The sequence below is a fragment of the Strix aluco genome, chromosome 3 (genome assembly GCF_031877795.1).
Source record: "Strix aluco isolate bStrAlu1 chromosome 3, bStrAlu1.hap1, whole genome shotgun sequence".
Taxonomy (NCBI): domain Eukaryota; kingdom Metazoa; phylum Chordata; class Aves; order Strigiformes; family Strigidae; genus Strix; species Strix aluco.
In genome coordinates, this window is record NC_133933.1 from 37,510,776 (window position 1) to 37,529,346 (window position 18,571).

The following is an 18,571-nucleotide window of genomic DNA, read 5'->3' on the forward strand; positions in this document are numbered from 1 at the left end:
GGATCTGTTCCATGATCTTCTCAGGCACAGAGGTGAGGCTGACAGGTCAGTACTTCCCAGGGTCCTCCTTTCTACCCTTTTTAAAAATGGGTGTGATGTTTCCCTTTTTCCAGGTGCCAGGGACTTCATCTGACTGCCATGACTTTTCAGATATCATGGAGAGTGACTTGGCAGATACGTCAGCCAATTCCCTCATTTCATCAAGTCCCATAGACATATGTATGTTCAGGTTCCTCAGGTGGTCACAAACCTGATCTTCTCTTATGGTGGGAGGGATTTTTCTCTTCCAGTCCCTGTCTTGCAGTCCATCCACTTGAGAGATGTGGGAAGAGAGACTGCCAGTGAAGACTGAGGCAAAACAGTTGTTGAACACCTCAGCCTTCTCCTCAACCGTTGTTACCAGTTTTCCAGTCTTGCTCATCACGGGGTGTACGCTTTCTTTGACCTTCCTTTTCTAGATGCCATACCAGTAAAAGCCCTTATTATTCTTTCCATCCCTTGCCACATTCAGCTCCAGCTGTGCCTTGGCCCTCCTGACCCCATTCCTACAGAACCGGGCAGCATCCCTATACTCTTCCCAGGACACCTGTCCCTGCTTCCACTGCCTGTGCCTTCTTGCCCTTTAGTTTGACAATCCATGCCAGTCTCTTGCCTTCCTTTCCTGATTTCTTACACCTGAGGATCAAGAGCTCTTGCGGTCTGTGGAATGCATCCTTAAAAGATCTGCCAGCTCTGTTTTGCTCACTTGTGCTGGAGGGCAGTTTCCGAGGGAGTCCTACTGACTAACTCCTTGAACAGCTGGAAGTTTGCTTTCCTAAAATTCAGGGTCCTGACTTTACTCTTTACCTGACCCATATCCCTCAGGACTGTGAACGCCACCAGTGCATGATCACTTCAGCCCAGGCTGCCTCCAATCTTGATGTCATCAATACATATATTTTTTTCTGTAACTACCTGTGTATGAACAATCAAATGTAATTGATTGATTAAATCAAATACTGAAAAGCATTTGTCTTGATTTAAAAAAAAATATAAAAGAAATACTGGTTTTGACATCAAACTTTTCACCTACTACTTCAGAGCTCTTTGCAGGGTCAGTAGCAAAGATGGTACTATAACTCAGTATAATCTCTGGATTTAAAAAGTGGAGAAGCTTATATAGTTAAGGATAATTTCTCTCTGAAGCTCATTTACTGACTTACTGTTCAAGTGAAAGACAATAGATTCAAGCTATTCTATTAGGACAGTTGCCTATGGGAAGTGGCTTTGTAAGATAGAAAAGGTGATCTTCTGCAGCTTAGTTTGCAGTTAATGCAAAGCAATTATTTTTCCTGTTTCTTCTGTTCATTAATAACTGCTGTCCTGTTTAAAAAAACTGGGTTTATGCCCAGACAGAATCAGGTTTTTGCAATTTGGACTTCCTATACTTGACTTCCAGAGAACTTAATAATATCCTGTTTCTCAATGCAACCATGTCCTCTTAGCATTGTTTCTCTGAGGAGGAGAAAAATGCATTTCATTTTCTGGTGAAATATACTACCAAGAAATCTTCCCAGCTGAGCCACTCCAATGTAATATTGCATACTGCACAAAGTTTTTAAATCCCATCCTAGTCAATATTTCCATTAGTAAAATTCTACTGAGCTTACAGATGTGATGTAAATCTAGTTTCCATTTTGTTATTCTCCATTAATTTTTTCCACTTTCTTCTTTCCTTGCTTTCTGTGTTTCAGCTGGTTAGCAGCTAACTTGTTTTTTCAGTACCTATGGATGAGTTTCATGGAAAGGATGAGTTTCACTTAGGTCACCCGTTGTAATTCATGATAATTAAAAATGAGTGAATTTTCATTTAATTCACTGAATGTCTCCATCCTCTTATTAAACAACCTCTGAGTTTGTCTTGGTTTACATAATGAGTTAGACATTTGTTTTTCAAAATGTTTATTTTTTAATTACTGGCATTTGCATTCAAAGAGTGAAATCTTTGCAAAAACACTTGTTGCACTAAAATTAGTGGCTAAATTCACTTGGGGTTTCATCATGGAATATTTATCTTGTAAGTAATAGAAACCATGATTTGGCAACTTCAGCCTTTCTATGGAGTGGTCTCTATGTAGGATATACATGAACTCTTTTCAGCTAATAATATAATTGTTCATTCATCACTATTCGTAGCAATATCACCTTTATACTAGATAATATCACTTTTTTTATTAGAGGAGTATCAGAAGTAGCCTTTTCCCTTTCAATATTAAAGTCAAATCTTAGGTCTTAATCTGGTTTATTTTGTTTGACTATGATTCATAGTCACAGATGGAATTTGTTGGACCGTCATAAATTAATGCTAAATTTCAGTTTATGTTACTGTGCTAGTTTATAAACTGTGGTGTTTGTGAAACAGATGCATGGCCCATTCAACTACTGACAGTAACCTAAGGGCTGGATAGATATCTGGCTTCAACTTGCTCAGCTAAATCTCTTTGTGAACATGAATCAGGGTCAGTAGTCAACAGGAGATTTGCCTCAGGAGTTACTAACTACTTGACAAACAGTATTTGGCTCATGGGAGCTGAGGGAAAGAAAGAGAAAAGAACTTTGGGGTATTTCCCTTCAACCTTTACACAATCTTCAGGGCCTGCTTGGGTGCTCTAAGTCAACACTAGTGGAAAAAGCTTATACAAAAGTCTCACAGATGCTTCAAAGTCTTCTGCCTTCTTTATGTAAGAAACAGTAAGCACTGAGGAACCCTCCAATTTCAGCCATTCAGCCATGTTAATTCAGCCTTGAAAGCAAATGTTTGTGAGCAGATACGAATACAGGAACCTGAAATTCTAACTTGTTCCAGTTTTACAAGGAAATGGACTAACTGAGAAGGGGCAATTTTCCAAACCTCACCTCCTCAGGGGAAAGTAGTATTTCGTGACTCTGTTTTACCATTATCTGAGTTAGACAGAAATACAATTTGTGGATTTCCTCAGTTTCTTTGCCTAGACCAATACTCTTCCAGATCAGCTGACAGCTTGCTTAACAATTAAGTACTACAGTTCTGCCTCCACCTTCAGCAAGGTTCAACTTGTACACATCCAAGTAACAATTCAGAATTTCATGTCAAGCCTAATGTTCTACAACAAATGTCACAATGCAGTAAATCATCCTTTTACATTTTAAACTATTACTATTTAGAATATTACAGTAGATATTTCCTTGAACAAGCCTCAGTTCTCTCAGAGATTCTTCAGACTTGCTATTGTACATTGAATTGACTGTCATTATTTTTACAGCAGAATATACTTGGCATTTGAAAACCTGATAGGTATGCAATTTGTCCTAAACAGCTTTATATAGGACTGAGTTAAATAAGTGTAAGAGAATAATTATGACAGCAACTGCTGTAAAAGATCAGAACACTGACAGAAAAAAGCACAAAAGGAGAAGGCATCAAGTTCTAGCAGACTGTAGGGAATGTAGAGAATATAAGTGAATTTGTAAATCTCTATAGGCAGCTGGGTTTTAAGGATATACTTAGATATGACACATTTTCTAAGGAGCAAGACATACACTGAGCAGTTACAACCTAAAAAAGGAACTTCTGATCATTAGAATATTTTACATACCATGAATATTTTACATACCATGTGAAGATTTGATTATTTGAATATAATGAGGAAGTGGTCAGTAAATTAATTTAGAAACATACCTGGTGGGAATTTCACATTTTAAAAAACCTCATTTCCAGTTTTGATTTGAGGTAAAGCTATTTGCATACTACAAAAAGATAGTGTCCAAAGCCTGATTCATTGATTTGTTTGCATACTTCTCAACTTGCTTCTTGCTTGCTATTTGCATATCTTCATGTGGCTAGCTTTGGCTTGTGTTGGTATTTGAGAAGTAGCCAAATACCATCTGAAAGTCTGCATTCACATAAGGACTATCTGTAGAAGAATAGAATAATTTAGTTTTGTCACAACTTTCTTATATTTCTGTTTGAGAGGTTTCTTGGTGACTCGGATGTACATTTCCATACAGCACAAACAGTGATCATGTGCAATATGCAAATTACAGGCTGAAATTGGAAAATTCCTGGTGAGCAGAAGTTCTAAGACTTTCAAACATTTTGTTTTGATGTTGCTTGCTTTTTTTCTTTTACTTTTATATAGCTGTTTGTATGTTAAAACATTACAAGTAATGTAGCATATTAAAATTAATATTGTAGTGTAATATGAATATTTAAGAGAATCCAATCATTAGAATTAAAATAACATAATTTTAAAACTTAAAAAGTGAAATAAATTTGTTTTGTCTGTCTAGTAAACCTATTTGTTGCATGGTTTCTTTCAGAAATGGTTTCTTTTAGGCCAGACAATATTTTCTTATGGAAAATTGGTCCAACTAGTTCTACTTACAAATCAAAAAGCAGTCCTGAGTAACTCTGTATTTTATTGTGAACAACTAGTTTAACTAGTTGTTCTTTAGAATAATTTTGTATTGTTATGCTTGTGTTGACAGGTTTGCCGAAGCTAAATGCCTTGGAGAAAAATTAAATGAAGTGAGAAATAAAATAAGTGAGTACATTTTAGCTCCATTTTACCTTTTAGCTGATGAAATCACAGCATTTAAAAGATATGGGAAGAGATTCTAGTTTCTAAAAGAAAAGAGTCAATGCATTACTAAGATTTCCAATAAGGTGTTAGCTGATGACAGCAGTAATAACTTTATGTACCAGTTTTGATTATTTCAAATACCATAATGTGAAAAACAGCTCCCTTCTTTACTTGACAGGATGTCCGAAACTTATCAAAAGGAGAAGTTAAGATATTAACATTGAGTTTTCTGAATTTTAATTTAGGATAAAAGGATCCAAAAATATAATTTTGAATTGTTTTCTATAACTTAATCCATGTATATGGATTAAGGATTGTATTTATTAAATTTACATAGCTTCTGATAAAAGATTTCACTGTTCAATTACCCCGCTGCACTTCCTTTGTACAGATTAATTAGAGCAATTCTGAGGAGTGTCTCAGCTTGATGGGGGGTTTCATCATTTTTTGCTTTAGGACCCCAATAGAACATGCTTGGCTTCCAGTTTCAGATTGTTCAAGGCCAAAAATCACATATAGATACAATCAACCCCAAGCTAGGTCTTATCTGATCCTCCTAACAGCCTTTGGTATGTTCCTAGTTGATTTCTGAGTTCTGTTGATTTCAAGCCTGTAGCTTCTTTCCTAAAAACTGGCTATCCAGGCTCACTGTCAGATGTGAAACAGTTTTGTCTTCTATCCCTGAAGTCCTTGGAGATTGGGTCCACATCCTCCTGTATGCACACATTCAGGTGAACAAAGTCTCTTCAAGCTTCCAGACACAGGCTGTGAGGGACTAGATTTAAAGGTAGTATGGCATCCAGGTCCAGTGGTGCAGACCTTGCTCTCAGTTTCTATCTCCTCTTTGGGTGGCACCAGAACAGACATGGACAATGAAGTCATTATCATCACTTCTTGTCTTATAATAGCAGTTGACTTCTGGGAAAGGACAAAAATCTCATGGCACTCCTGACAAGTGCTCTGTACTTTCACCATAGCTGTGATTATATTCTCTGTGGTCATGAATGGTAGCTACTGCCAGATTCCCCTCCCAATCACCTTTGGGTACACCACAAGTCCCTCAGATATATTATGCAGTATATTTAAAGTTATGATGTCAGCTATGCGAAAAGCCTCAGCCATGTTGGCACTGTGTTTTCAAACCACAACACAAAGGATGTTTGGAAGGGACCCAGAACCAGAGTCACCAGGTGCTGCAGCAGTGTTCTGAACACTATGTTATTTCTATAAGACATGACACTTGAATCAACCTGCCTTCTTTCAGTAGGCTCATTTGTCTCCTTCAGACTGGCCAGAACTCGTGCCTGGATATCCACAGATTGGCCCATGCAAGTAGAATTTCAATGTCCACCTTGCAACTACGAGCCTCTCCAGTGTCTATAAGCTCATTTAAATCCTGCCGAGCAGGCTTTTCCCCCTGGCAAACTTGGAAAATCAAGTCCTAGTGTAGAGGACAGTGCATGTTATTCTTCAAGTAACAGGAACCATCTCCAAGATGAATAATACCTGCAGTTTTTGGGCAGTGGTGTGCACAAGTGTGGACATGAGCCATCACATCAGGATGCAACCTCCTTTTCTCTGCTGTCGTCTTGAAATCCATGTTGTCCTAATTTTCTTCTATCTCCTAGGTTTACTCATCTGTGATAAACCAAGTGATTTCTTGGCCTAAATGAGGTAGAGCCAAAGTCAGCACTAAGTGTCAAACTTCTTTTGCTGAAGTTGAAATCCATTTTGGAGCAGAAATAGTGAACACCAGCAATAAGCAGCCACACACAAGCACATCTTTCTCAGTGCCTGGGACTGCAACTGTGCTGCTTGAAGACAGGAGCCTAGCAGCCACCTTACATACACCTTATATCTGTTACAAATGTCTTAGGGGGAAAACAAATGTTTGGAGGGTATGGGAGGCAGTACAAGAAGTGGTGGGACACATGCCAGTCCTGAAGGTACCACTTGTAGTGTCATGCTGGGACAAGACTTGTGTGGTCTGTAAGTCCCTTGAGATTTGCAAGTGTCTACTGTGGCATGTCTCAGAAATAATGTAACAAAGCAATGTAGCTGTAGCCTCTCAAGACTTTGTCTCCATGGATCCCAGCAAAATCTAAAAGAAATCCTTGGTTTGGACTGAACTGCTGTGGGTTTTTCCCCAGTAAGTTAGGCAAAACTTCTGATAGATATAGTGCAGTAGAGTATGGATTTTGCTGCAATTAAAAGCATCTGTTTTAAAATTTATTTTTGGTTAAGTTCATCAGTGTTAGAAGTGAAGGAGTGAAGTGTATTTGAGGAACATGAATGATACAAATCTGAGTGCATATTTCATGTGTATATGTAACCTAAAAAAGCAAACTGATCCCTTGAACAAAATAAGCAGCTGTATAACATACCAGTAATACTGCACTGAACTTGACAATGCTTATATGGCTCCTAATAGGAAATGGTAATAGCTTGTAGTCCACACGAATATTGAAAAGCTCCTTTAAGAATCAAGCTAGAAATGTCTCCATAGTTCTAAGAGAAAATGCATAAAATTATACATTTTGGTTTTGTTTTGGTATATAAAGTGCAGTTACAAGTAAATTGTTTTCAAATTGAAAATTATTTTCATTACTCTCCTTTTTTTTTTATTTTGGTAGTAAAATGGAAAAATAGTCTTTTCATTTAGTTCATATTGTAATCCTATTGTATAAGCAAGAGATTCCATCCATGTTGTATCCTTTTATAGCTATCCATATGATGATCTATGCAGATCATGCAGATGTACACTACTTTGTGAATGGCTTTTAAACACTGATGTCTGAGGCTTGAGGCTGATCATATTCTACAACCGTCTTTCAGTTCTTTCTGTGTAACTTTATGCAGTGTGTGAAAATTAGCACTCTGGTCAATATAAATACTATATTTTATTCACCTGTCCTTTTCTCCTGTCCAGCCTTCTTTTGATTATAGTTGTTAATAAATCTACCTATTGGCACCCCTCTAACAATTATTAAATCTTTGCATCCAGTATGACACTTTATGGCTTATTCAGCTTAGTCAATGCAATTACAATGGTTTATACAGTTTAGCAGCCTGAAACAATTTTTCAGTTAAGTCTGTCTCATCATAGCATACATAGTCAGAAGACCATTAAAGATGCTAAGTAAGGTTACTAACCTGCCAATTTTTTACTGAAAATGTGGTAGAAGAAATAAGAGTCATCTGCTGCCTGCAACTAGATCTTTAATTTACTTCTGTTGTTGTTTCAGTTTCCTTAAGCATTCCTGGCTGCCTTGTTGTGCACAATCAAGAACAGATCCCATCAATATCAGTTTCTGTTGTTTCTAAGCTACACTTAATAGTATAAAACTATGCACCACAGAGGCCATAGAGCCCATTTCATGCAGTCTGATTATATTTTGAGATAGTGACAGCAGTTGGCTGTAACTTTTATGTCAGAATTACACATTCATTCTGACATTGGAAATATTAGTGTTTTGTAGTGAAAAGTACACAAAATACTCCAACCGCTTCTCAATTACACTGACATTTGAAAAACATCAGGAAGTTAGGGCTGGAAAAAGATATTTGCAGTGAGATTTTCATGGTAGGCTTTTGCTGATGTTATTACTTGCATAAAAAAGATTAAGGAAAACAATGTCTCTATGTAAACTGGAATTTAAGTGTAGAGTGACTATAATATCAGAAGTGAGACATTGTGGCTAGCATGCCTCTTTGCTACTATACCACATATTCCTGGATCCTATCTCCTCTTATATTTAATAGCACTGCAAGAATGCAGAGATTTTTAAATTATTTTTATGGAAAATAATATATACGTCTTAGATTTTCCATTATGCTTGCTTTTCACAATGACGTCCTAGAAATAAGAAGGTGAATTTTATTGTAGGATTAAAATTGTCTTTTTCTGATACTTAAAAAGAAGAAGAAGAAGAAGAAGAAGAAGAAGAAGAAGAAGAAGAAGAAGAAGAAGAAGAAGAAGAAGAAGAAGAAAGAGGGAAGTGTTTCTAAGCCAGGTCATTTTAGTGATCCTGTTTACTGCATTATCACACAACCCTCTGTATAGGCACAAATAAAGGAGCAGAGGGCTTTGGTGCAAGCATTGATGCGCACTTCTTTTTGAAAGTGGATATACTGCATAAATACACCATCAAAAGGCAGAGAAATGAAGTATAGATTTCAAACATGTAGACGTGTCTGGATTGGTTTGAGTGAACTAGTCAGAACTGTTTACATATGACTGGAGAATGTACCCAAGGACTAGACTTTAAAAGACAAATACAGAAAACCAACATGAGTAAAACTGGAAAGAAATAACTGAGAGGTCAGGCAACTAATGAGAACTCTGTAACCAGTGTAGGAGAAGTGGAAAGCGGGCCAGCACTGACATACAAGTAAATTTTTGCCTTTCTAGTCCAACATTAAGAACTTTAAAAATGTGTACTTCGCTGGCTAAAAAAAAAAAGCCACTGCAAGTGTTTTTGTATTGTATAATTTCCAAAGAGTTAGGGTCTCTAACAAGAACTACAGATCCTTTTGGTATTACTGAAAAAGACTTAGTGAAGAAAATTTGATGCTGAAGCTAAGGATTTGATCTCAGAATAATGAAGTATAGAATTTCTTCTTGGAAAAAAAATTGACTGATTGTACCTAGCACATTGTAATGGGTCGACCTCAGCTGCTGCCAGGCATCTATCCAGTTGCTCTCTCACCCCCTTTCCTCAGCAGAACAGGGGGAGAAAGTAAGAAGAAAAAGCTCATGGGTCAAGATAAAGATGGGGAAATCACTTACTAGTTACCATCACAGGCAAAACAGACTCAAGTTGGAGAAAATTAATTTAATTTATTACCAATTAAAATAGGGCTGGATGGGTGAGAAACGAAGACAAAACCTCTGAAGTTGAAGCTTCTCTCCTTATCAGGGCTAGCAGGAGTTTTATTCCTAGGATGCTGTTATCAGCAAGGTGGTTTTACACCATTACCATTCTGTGTGAAAGGATTCTGACAGTGAGAAGTCTACATCTGAACAAACTGCAAAGCATTAAATAACAAAAAGGCCCAACTGCTACAACATTGATCACACAGCAAGTTAGAGTTGGGGGAATTAAAAATCCTGTTTTCAGTGTAAATTAAACTGATATATTCATTCAAAATTTAGTGACTAAAAAAGTTGCCTATATATACAACAATGTGCTACATGTTAGATGCATTTAAGATTAGTAAAGATTTGCAGTTCATCTCCATAAATGTCTGTCTATTTTGGGGTATTTACACCACTATAGTTTCTAGGGGTTTTTTCACTTTTTTTCACTTTAGTTTTTTCTTAAAGGAAAAAAAGCATACTAAATGGTATTTAATGCCCAAAGGGAAGCAGCTGTTGTTTTTAGTCTGTCCAGAAATCAGCTAACATGATTGAAGCTGGGAGAGGAAGGGCAAACTCATGTGGGAGTAATAACTGTGTGAGGAAACACGCACTCTCGGAATTAAAAAGGTAGGTGGGTGGATTATGTGCACATGATGTTGATGATGCAACTATACCCACAGGAATGCTGAGATGTTGCACTGCTCTGCAAGCTTTGATTCTAGTGCACAAGTTCATAGGATACCAAAGACAATTATTAACTTTAGTGATGGCACATCCTAGTATTGCAAAGCAAGGTTATTGAAGAGTCTTCATTTACTTTGCTTGCCAAATATTCAGATAATTTTATTTATGTATCACAGTTAATGGAGTGCTACACTGAAATGGTGAGGACTGGAGGAGAGTGAGGACATGACATCGCAGTGCTCAAGAATAATATCGATTCTGATTCACTGCCTTGTACCTTACATTGTTATTTCTGTGAATGCAGAGTAGATGTTAAGCCTATTCAGAGCCTAAATAATGTAAAATCTGAATTTATAATCACCTTTTTCTCTATGTGCAAGACTCTGTGTACATAAAAAATTATATTATAGTCACTCTACCTCCCCGTGGAGAGAAGCCAAGTAGACCTACTTTTAAGCTGCAAAGTAAGAATATTTCTTGCAAGGTTTTTCTTTATTCCTGCAAAACTTTATGAAGGGAACTGATAACAACCTTTTTGCATAGATAAGAACTGAAATAAGATGAAGTGATGTTTTTCAGGCAGAGTTGGTCTGAGAGCACGCTATTGCCTATGTTGTATATCTACATTGTTTTAGCTTTACATGCAGGTAATAAATTACTTTGAAAAGGAAGAATCAGTTAGTTAAGAACTAGAATCCCAAGGATGAAATTAGTAATGTTATGTATATTTTAGCCCATGATTATATGGACCGAAAGAATTGAGGGAAGTCATGCATGAGCAAAAAAGAAATTTAAAACTTTTGCTGAAGAAGCATATGTACTTAGGAAGGATAGAACTTTTTTGCTGGAGAAAAATTCCATGCTTTGCATGGAACCTAAATTAAAAGAAAATGCTGTGATGATTTGTTATATGAAAAGAAAATCCATCAAAATCAATGTGTTGCTTTCTTAAAGCTCAATACTATTGGTAGTATTATCTATTGATTTTATATTAATATAAATGTTCTGAGTCAGACATTAGCTTACTAGACATTGTTTCAGCCATGAATGAAGTGAGGCTATAATAAGGGAGAAATTACTGTGCTTTGAAATGCATTCCATTCTTCAGTGTAATCTTCTGAGGTACTTATTCTTTTATGGAAATAAACATTAGCTGCTGATTAGTATAATTCACTGTTCTAGTTTAATTCCAGAAAGTATCAAGTACTTAGGTAGACTTATATCTGATATATGTGCTCAGTGAATTTTACTGGAAATGACTAGTGCAGAAGAAAAACAGCAAGACTGGGTTTAAAAAGGGATTGAGAAACTCCAAGAAGAAAGGTTACATTCCACAGGCAAATCTGGTTCAAATGAGATGCAAACAACTCATAAATAAATGAATTCAGTATGCAGATTTAATGAACAGATAACTTAATAATATCATTCCACAGCATTTCATTCTTCAGGTAGCTTAGTATGAATTGCTGTTCTCAGCAGAGACCTTTAAAGTCCATGGAACTTGAAAACCTCCCTAAAGAAAAACTTTAGCTGAGGTCAGTTTGAGTTCTACTTGTGTAAGGACTGAAAAGAAAATTCTGAAAAGATTTCCACATTTGGCTTTATTGTTTTAGTTGATAAAGGGCAACAATCATTAGATATAGTAGCAATTGTTTTAAACAGACGAATAATATCACTTATACTGTGAAATATATTGCAATATAGTCCACCTTTGAGGTCTCCAAAGCTGCCTCCTCGAACTGCATTCACAATTCCACCAAGCTTTACACCACTGAGGCTGCTCAGCCTTCTTTTGATGTTGAGATCAATCCATTGTTGTGCACTCAGCCAGTCACTTTAGGACTGTCCTCCATTTAAAATGTGGTTACCTTTAAATGTTTCCTCATTTCTGATCTTCAGGAGTGATACAACAGGTATGACATGTGGTCTTTCAAGTGTTTTTCCTTATTTCACAAGCAAGCGTTTCACCTTATGGAAGCATTGTGTACTGCCCTTAAACATTACACTAAGTTCTGTGTCACGAGAGACATAACTTGCAAGAACAGCCAAAGAATTTGCTATTTGCTATTTATCTTGTTCTTTGATCAGAGTCCGTTCTTGATGTGGAAAGCTCCCTGAGAACCAATGCTTGTCGTTAAAAAACTAAGGGTCCCACATTTCCTTCACAGACAGAAATCTGAGCAGTGCGGTGAATCTAACGTGCTCAGGATATGCTGACTATGTGTGACTGGGCGCTCGTGCAGCATGTGCTGTGCAACCTATCCAGCACATTCTGTAGGCATCAAATGTACTGTGTGTGCCCAGATGACTTCTACAAAGCCTGCTGTGTCACTCTGCATGCATTCTGCATGTATGATGATTTATGTGTCCAGGATTTCTGGCTGCCTGGCAGCTGCTCCCCTAGCTGGACTGCTCAGTACCTGAGAAATTCCAGAACAGCAAAATCGGTGATCTAGAACAAGCTGAAACAGTAGTTTACCATAAGAAGTGGGAGATTTGGCAAGTACACATCAGTGTAGACTGAAAGCTCTCTGAAAAAAAAAAAAAGATTGCACCTGCCTGCTGCTTCACCACTTCTGTTCCAGCACTGAGATATATATAAAAATAAAACCTCAATACACTCAGTCTCCACTGATCTCTTCTCTTGTGGGAAGCTGCCTGCCTGTTGCAGATGTCCTCTGCCTCTTAACAGGGAGTCAGTCTTGGTCTCAGGACACAGCAGTTGTGTCAGAAAAAGGAACACAAGTAGTATTTCTACCACACTTAATCTCGGGTGTGTACCTATGCTGTTTACTCCTGAGGGATGTCACTTATAACTAACATAACAAAGCACATTAACTCTGCAAAACCTGGAGCCATCTGTGAGAAAAACAGAACAGAAAACAGGCCATGGGGACAAACAGTCCCCCAGATGTAATTTCCCAGCTGGGATGTTATTCAGTGTGGCCCAGTGCCTAGAAGCCCCAGTCTGTTTCTGATCTCCAGGTCAGTTTCAAAGCAGTTTTGTAATAAACCAGGCATGTTTATGTGTCCACCAAAAATAGCAGTAGCTGTTAAAGCTGAAGCCATTCAGCATGGCTGACACAGTCTTCAGATTCTTTCTCCTTCATTTCTTGGCCCAATTGTTTTGCAACCTAATGCTGAAAAAACATCGTTCCTATGTGTGTTTGTTTTGGATAAATATCTAATCATTGTACCATTATGACTGCAGTTTTGGAATCTATTTTTTAAATGTTACAATTTGATTTTTGGAAGCATAGAACTGAAAACACAGAAAAACAGCTGAGTTTCTGCACATTCTATTTTCTTAACCACCTTGTCACTATCTGAAGTTAGTTCTTTGTTAGAAATGTGATTTACAGGATGCTACATCTTATTTTTCTGTTTGGTTACAACTTCTTCAATTTTAACTTATTTCCTCTTTCCATGATGAAATATAACTTACTTTCACCCTGATTCTGTTAAGGTTCTTTTTCTACCAATGCCTAACTCACTTCAGGCATGATTTCTATGGCTTAGTTTAGCCAGGGATCTGTAGAGCACAATACAAAAATGCTGTGATCTCTCACAGCATCTTTCGTAAGATCTCTCTCAAGGTGCTGTAATGCAGAATAGTTGTCATGCATTTCACACAGGCCTGGCCGATAGCTACAAAATGGTAATTGGTTGCTACCGTCTTGGGGCAGACTCAGAGCTATAGTGAAAGTTTCCACAGCCTATTTTCTTGTTCTAGGAGCAGCTAGTTGACTCATAATATAAAGCAGAGAGTGAGAGGAATATATTTTTCTTTCTTGCTAGCAGCTCAGTGAAAGGTTCATGTTAAGAAATTTTTTGTTTCTTCACAGTGTTCATGGTGAGTCAATCAATTAACTACCTTGTTTGTAATCAACTAATCATATTTTTGATTTACATGAGAATTTTTGCTTAGAATCTCAGGAGTCACTGCAATGTGAGCAGGGCTCACATTGTGTTGGAGTAGTGCAGTTACATTTGCTTACTGTAATTCTTAGCACCCTATGATTAAGCAATGAATAATAAAGTAATACTTTTAGCGGAATGAGCAGCCCCAGAAAACTGATAGTAGGATGTGCAAACAAGAAGGAAAAAGAGACAAGAATATAAACTCTGTCATAATAGCCTGTAAAGCATTACTGTGCCTTTCTGAAGTCAAGAGAGACAAACCATCTTTGCGATATTTACTGTAGGCAATGTAAACATTATAGGTCTAACTCTTATCTCACTTCAGAAGTACACCTAGATTGATGGCAGCTGTAACAGAGCTGTCTTGTTCTGATACTGCTCCAGCATGTGTCACGCTTGGGCAGTTGTCAGAGAAGACAGAAGGGAAGATGCCATTGCTATGTCTCTGTCAGTCCTTAGTTGGCATGGGATTTGTCTTCCCTGCCCTGTTAGAGATGAGACTGACAAGAGAACCAGGCAGCCCTAGCAGCCTTCTGGCAGCCTTTCTCCTTTTTCTGCTCCTCCCTATAAGAAGAGGATACCATCTTCGGTAATATAAAATCATCTTTGCAGCAGCACTCAGGAAACTTATTTTGGAAGGTACAAGTCTTTTGGCTTCAGGGGGCAATGCATATGTTTATGCCAATGCTAAATATTGTCCATTGTTTCAGAGTAGCTTACATATGTTTGTTTTTACTTTCAAACAATAGGCAATGCCCCTGGGTGACAGTGCATAGGCTGAATGGGTCCTCAGAATGAGAAAACACAATTTGTCATATGACTTACTCAGAAAATACCAAACTGAATGAATTCATTTGAACAGCTCTATTATGCTCCCCCGATGTGCTATTCTTTAAACAGAGGAACCTTATTAGTATAACAGTCACTCCAGGCTTAAGATGTTAATGTTTTCTTTGGAGCTGTGTTGGAATCTACATATGTAGGAAACATTTTCATTTTCTAATTATTACAAATGATGTTCTGTTCTTTAGAAACAGAAGTATTTTCATGGGAAAAAGTTATGCTCAGGAAGAAACCAAGTAAACGCTTCTTAAACAAGGTTTTCGCTGCAACAAATAAAGCAAATGGACCAAGCCCATTAGATTTAATCAAGCTATGAATTGCCATGACTATAAACTTGGAAAAGTATCTCTCAGTAATAGATTTTCTGCTTGTAGGCAGTCTACAGAGTGAAAACAGGTAGTCATTGCTGGATTGCTACACTGCATTTTGCTGTTTTATTAGGCTAATAAGTTCTTAAGTCAGTCTATTAAATTTGTTCTTTTAAAGAAAAGATGCTAGATTATAGTTAATATTATATTATAGGGTTTTTTTAAATCCTAGTCTTTCTTACAAAAGGTTTTCCTTGATCATGTCTGTCTTTAGTACTAGATGGCCTGAGATTTTATGAGTAAAGCATCAAACCTTCAAACTCTAGAGAAGTAGACCTTAGCTTATTCAGAGTAGCACTGTCAAAGAATGATACCCCTTCATGAGCAGAAAAATAGAAATATGTTTTTCATAGGATCTTGTGGTTCATTTACACATCTGGACAGCATTCATACAGACTTGCAGTATAGGCATACATACTTACATGTATTAACTTACAATAGCTGCTTTTTTTCTAAACAAACTAGTTCCTAAATCATGTAGGACTAGTGATGTCACCACAGCTGGTTGTGAATGTTGCAGAAGGAGTGCAATTAACAGAGAATAGCTGTATTATGAAGATGTTCTTATGTACTTTAGTTAAGGCTGAGGGAGGACCTCTGTTCATAGCTGACGACATCATTATGCCAGTTATTAGAATCAGGTTGCATTTTAAATTGCTGAGCAACTCAAGAAGCAGATTTAGGCTTATCCACAGCAGCAGATATATACTGTATCCTTACAGGAAGCTATTTCAGATTTTAATGAGATGTTAATATGTGTCTAACACTCAAAAAGCCATTTCTCAAAGGCTTGGTATATATTTTACAAGTAAATGATGATTAAAAAAATAAGCCATACACCCATTCTCATTCAGACCTTATTTCCATCACCCTGAAACCTTGATATACCCTCAAAACACGGTACCATATCTAAGCAGCTCCAGCACTGTCATTTTTTTTGCATTTATTTGATTTTTAATTTTATGTCATATCTGTCAGATTCCCAACATCAGTCAAAGTATGTCTCATCTGACAAGAAGTCACACACCAATATGAGCTGAGTTCCAGGGCAATTTCTTGGGTAAGATAGCAAAATTTTAAAGGGTTGTGAAACTGAAGTATATAGTGAGGCCTGGAACTCTATACTTAATTTTCTGTTGGCCAGTCCTGGCCAGAAAAAATATCACAAAATTAAACTGGACATCAAATTGTTGCATAGAAATTACAAAGCCATGAAGGCAGTATTATGACAGAAGATAACCATGTCCATTTTATACTTGGATATGTTCACTCTGTTTAAAATATTAAGACCAGTGTATTATTACCAGAAAACTTGTTGGGGATAAAATTACTTGTCTTTTCCTGTTTGTGCTTTAAGATCCTTTATTTATTTTTTAAGTTTCTTAAATTTGGACATTAGAAAAAAAAAAAAGAGAGGAGCTGTATACAAAGCTGTTCTTCAGACCCTATTTTCCTTATTCTTTCTCTTCACATTAATTTCTCAGAAATAAACAAGAGATAAGCTGCATTTAGTCATATGAGCCTCCAGAGCACTAAATTCACAAATTATGGTTCCTTATCCATATGGCACTGCTTTTCAGCCATGCTTTTTGGGCCAGCTTAATATTTAATTCATGAACAAATAGATGTGATAAACAACAGAGCAACAGTTTCCAGATGTGCATCATTTCTATCTCTTTTCCAGCATATGAAAAGAAGCTAGATGATACACAGAATATTTGTTACCTTTGGACAACACATAAAATAAGACTTTGGCATCTAAGGTATAAGAAATGAAATGTAAACACCTAAATTCAGGAAAGCTATTTAGGAAAAAAAACCCTCTTGAATTCCTGAAATACAACAAACTGCCTTTGCTGGTGTATACAGAAGCACTACTTTATTGACTGAGCTGCCTATCTACCCACTGAGAATCCAGAAATTATGTGTCCTTTTCCTGAAGTCTCTTGGAGTGTGCTGGCTTGGCTAAAACTCCCTGGGCAGCATAGAGTTCAACTTTAAAAAAAACCCAGCTGGGTAGTGACAGCCAGCCTTGGGATGATAGAATAAAGGTCTGAGCATTTTTTGAGTATTCAAATTCAGAAAGCATCCAGGTTCTGGGTTCCAGTTTCAAGGAGATGTTGAACTGCAGTCCAGAGCCTTTAGTGCTTTCTGTTGTTTGTCCTAGATAACCCAGTATTGTGTATGTGGACTGTTAGGAATTTATGGCACTAGCCACTTCCCATACTCTGCTTGTATGGAAAGGACTCCTGTGCCTTTGGGTGAATGGGACCTGTGGTACATGCTAGCATTTCCTGCATTTAGATGAATGGGACCTTGGGGAACACCTCAACAATTAAGGCCTGTGCAGCCAATGACAGTCTGTCCTCTTAGAGGAAGGGAGAGGTCCAGAATGCTGTCATCAGAAAATAAATTCAGTTTCTCTACAGTTTTGGTGTACAGCCCTATCAAAGCATTTTTTTCCTGTAAGAGCCAGAAGGTATGGAAGGCTTAGGAAAAAAATATGGGATAAAGGGTGCTGTGGAAATGCAGGCCAGACAATGAACAGTTACAGCAATGCCCATCAATCAGAAAGTGTAAGTAATCATCTTGTGAGAAAAAAAGAAGTGTGATGTCATCTGGCCAGAACTGACGGGAACACGTAGGAAATGGGGAGGAGACTTAATATGGAGGTTAGAAATAAATAGAAATAACTATGGAGGTTAGAAATAAATGCATAGAAATGGGGCAGAGTTTAGAGGACTATATATGGAGTAACTCAAGGAATAATCAGTGAAGTCAAATATAGTGTCATCCTATAGCAATGAGTGACAGAGACTGCTGTCTCATAAGCTTTCTGTCTGTAAATTTGACCATGCTTGAAGGTATTAAATCTGTCAATAAAAACTGTTATTGTCTTAGCGAGTATGGCAAGGAAGGGAACATGCCCCAGACAGATATTTTAAATAGTAATCCCAAAATGTGCAGTATCCTACATCATACTAAATTGAATGTGTTTGAATTTGTGATATTTAAACTTCAAAGAATGACAGTACATTGGGAAAATTGTGTATTTCCAAGTGTGTTTGTTCATGTGCTGAGTTTAGGCTGTGGTTTGCAACTATGGATTTGGTGTGGAAGTCAGGGTTGTGCTTCCAATTTTGAACCTGTCCTCTTTCCTGGGATCTTTGACTGATGAGTTCTACTAAATACTATCCGCTACCTTGCTCCCAATGGTCTGCCCCATCTCTTTTCTGCAAGTTGCTGTCTCCAATCCTTCCCAGCACAGCTGACAAAAGAGTGTTTACTAATAA

General features: G+C 37.3%; 1 protein-coding gene across 1 annotated transcript in view; it reads left to right on the plus strand.

The window, feature by feature from the left end:
• The window catches only part of KIF6 (kinesin family member 6), a 172,214-nt gene that overhangs the window by 116,089 nt on the left and 37,554 nt on the right, over positions 1-18,571 (plus strand). Inside the window, exon 15 of the mRNA XM_074818123.1 lies at positions 4,507-4,562. Coding sequence (XP_074674224.1) covers positions 4,507-4,562 — 56 coding nt within the window. The remainder of the gene's footprint in view (positions 1-4,506; positions 4,563-18,571) is intronic.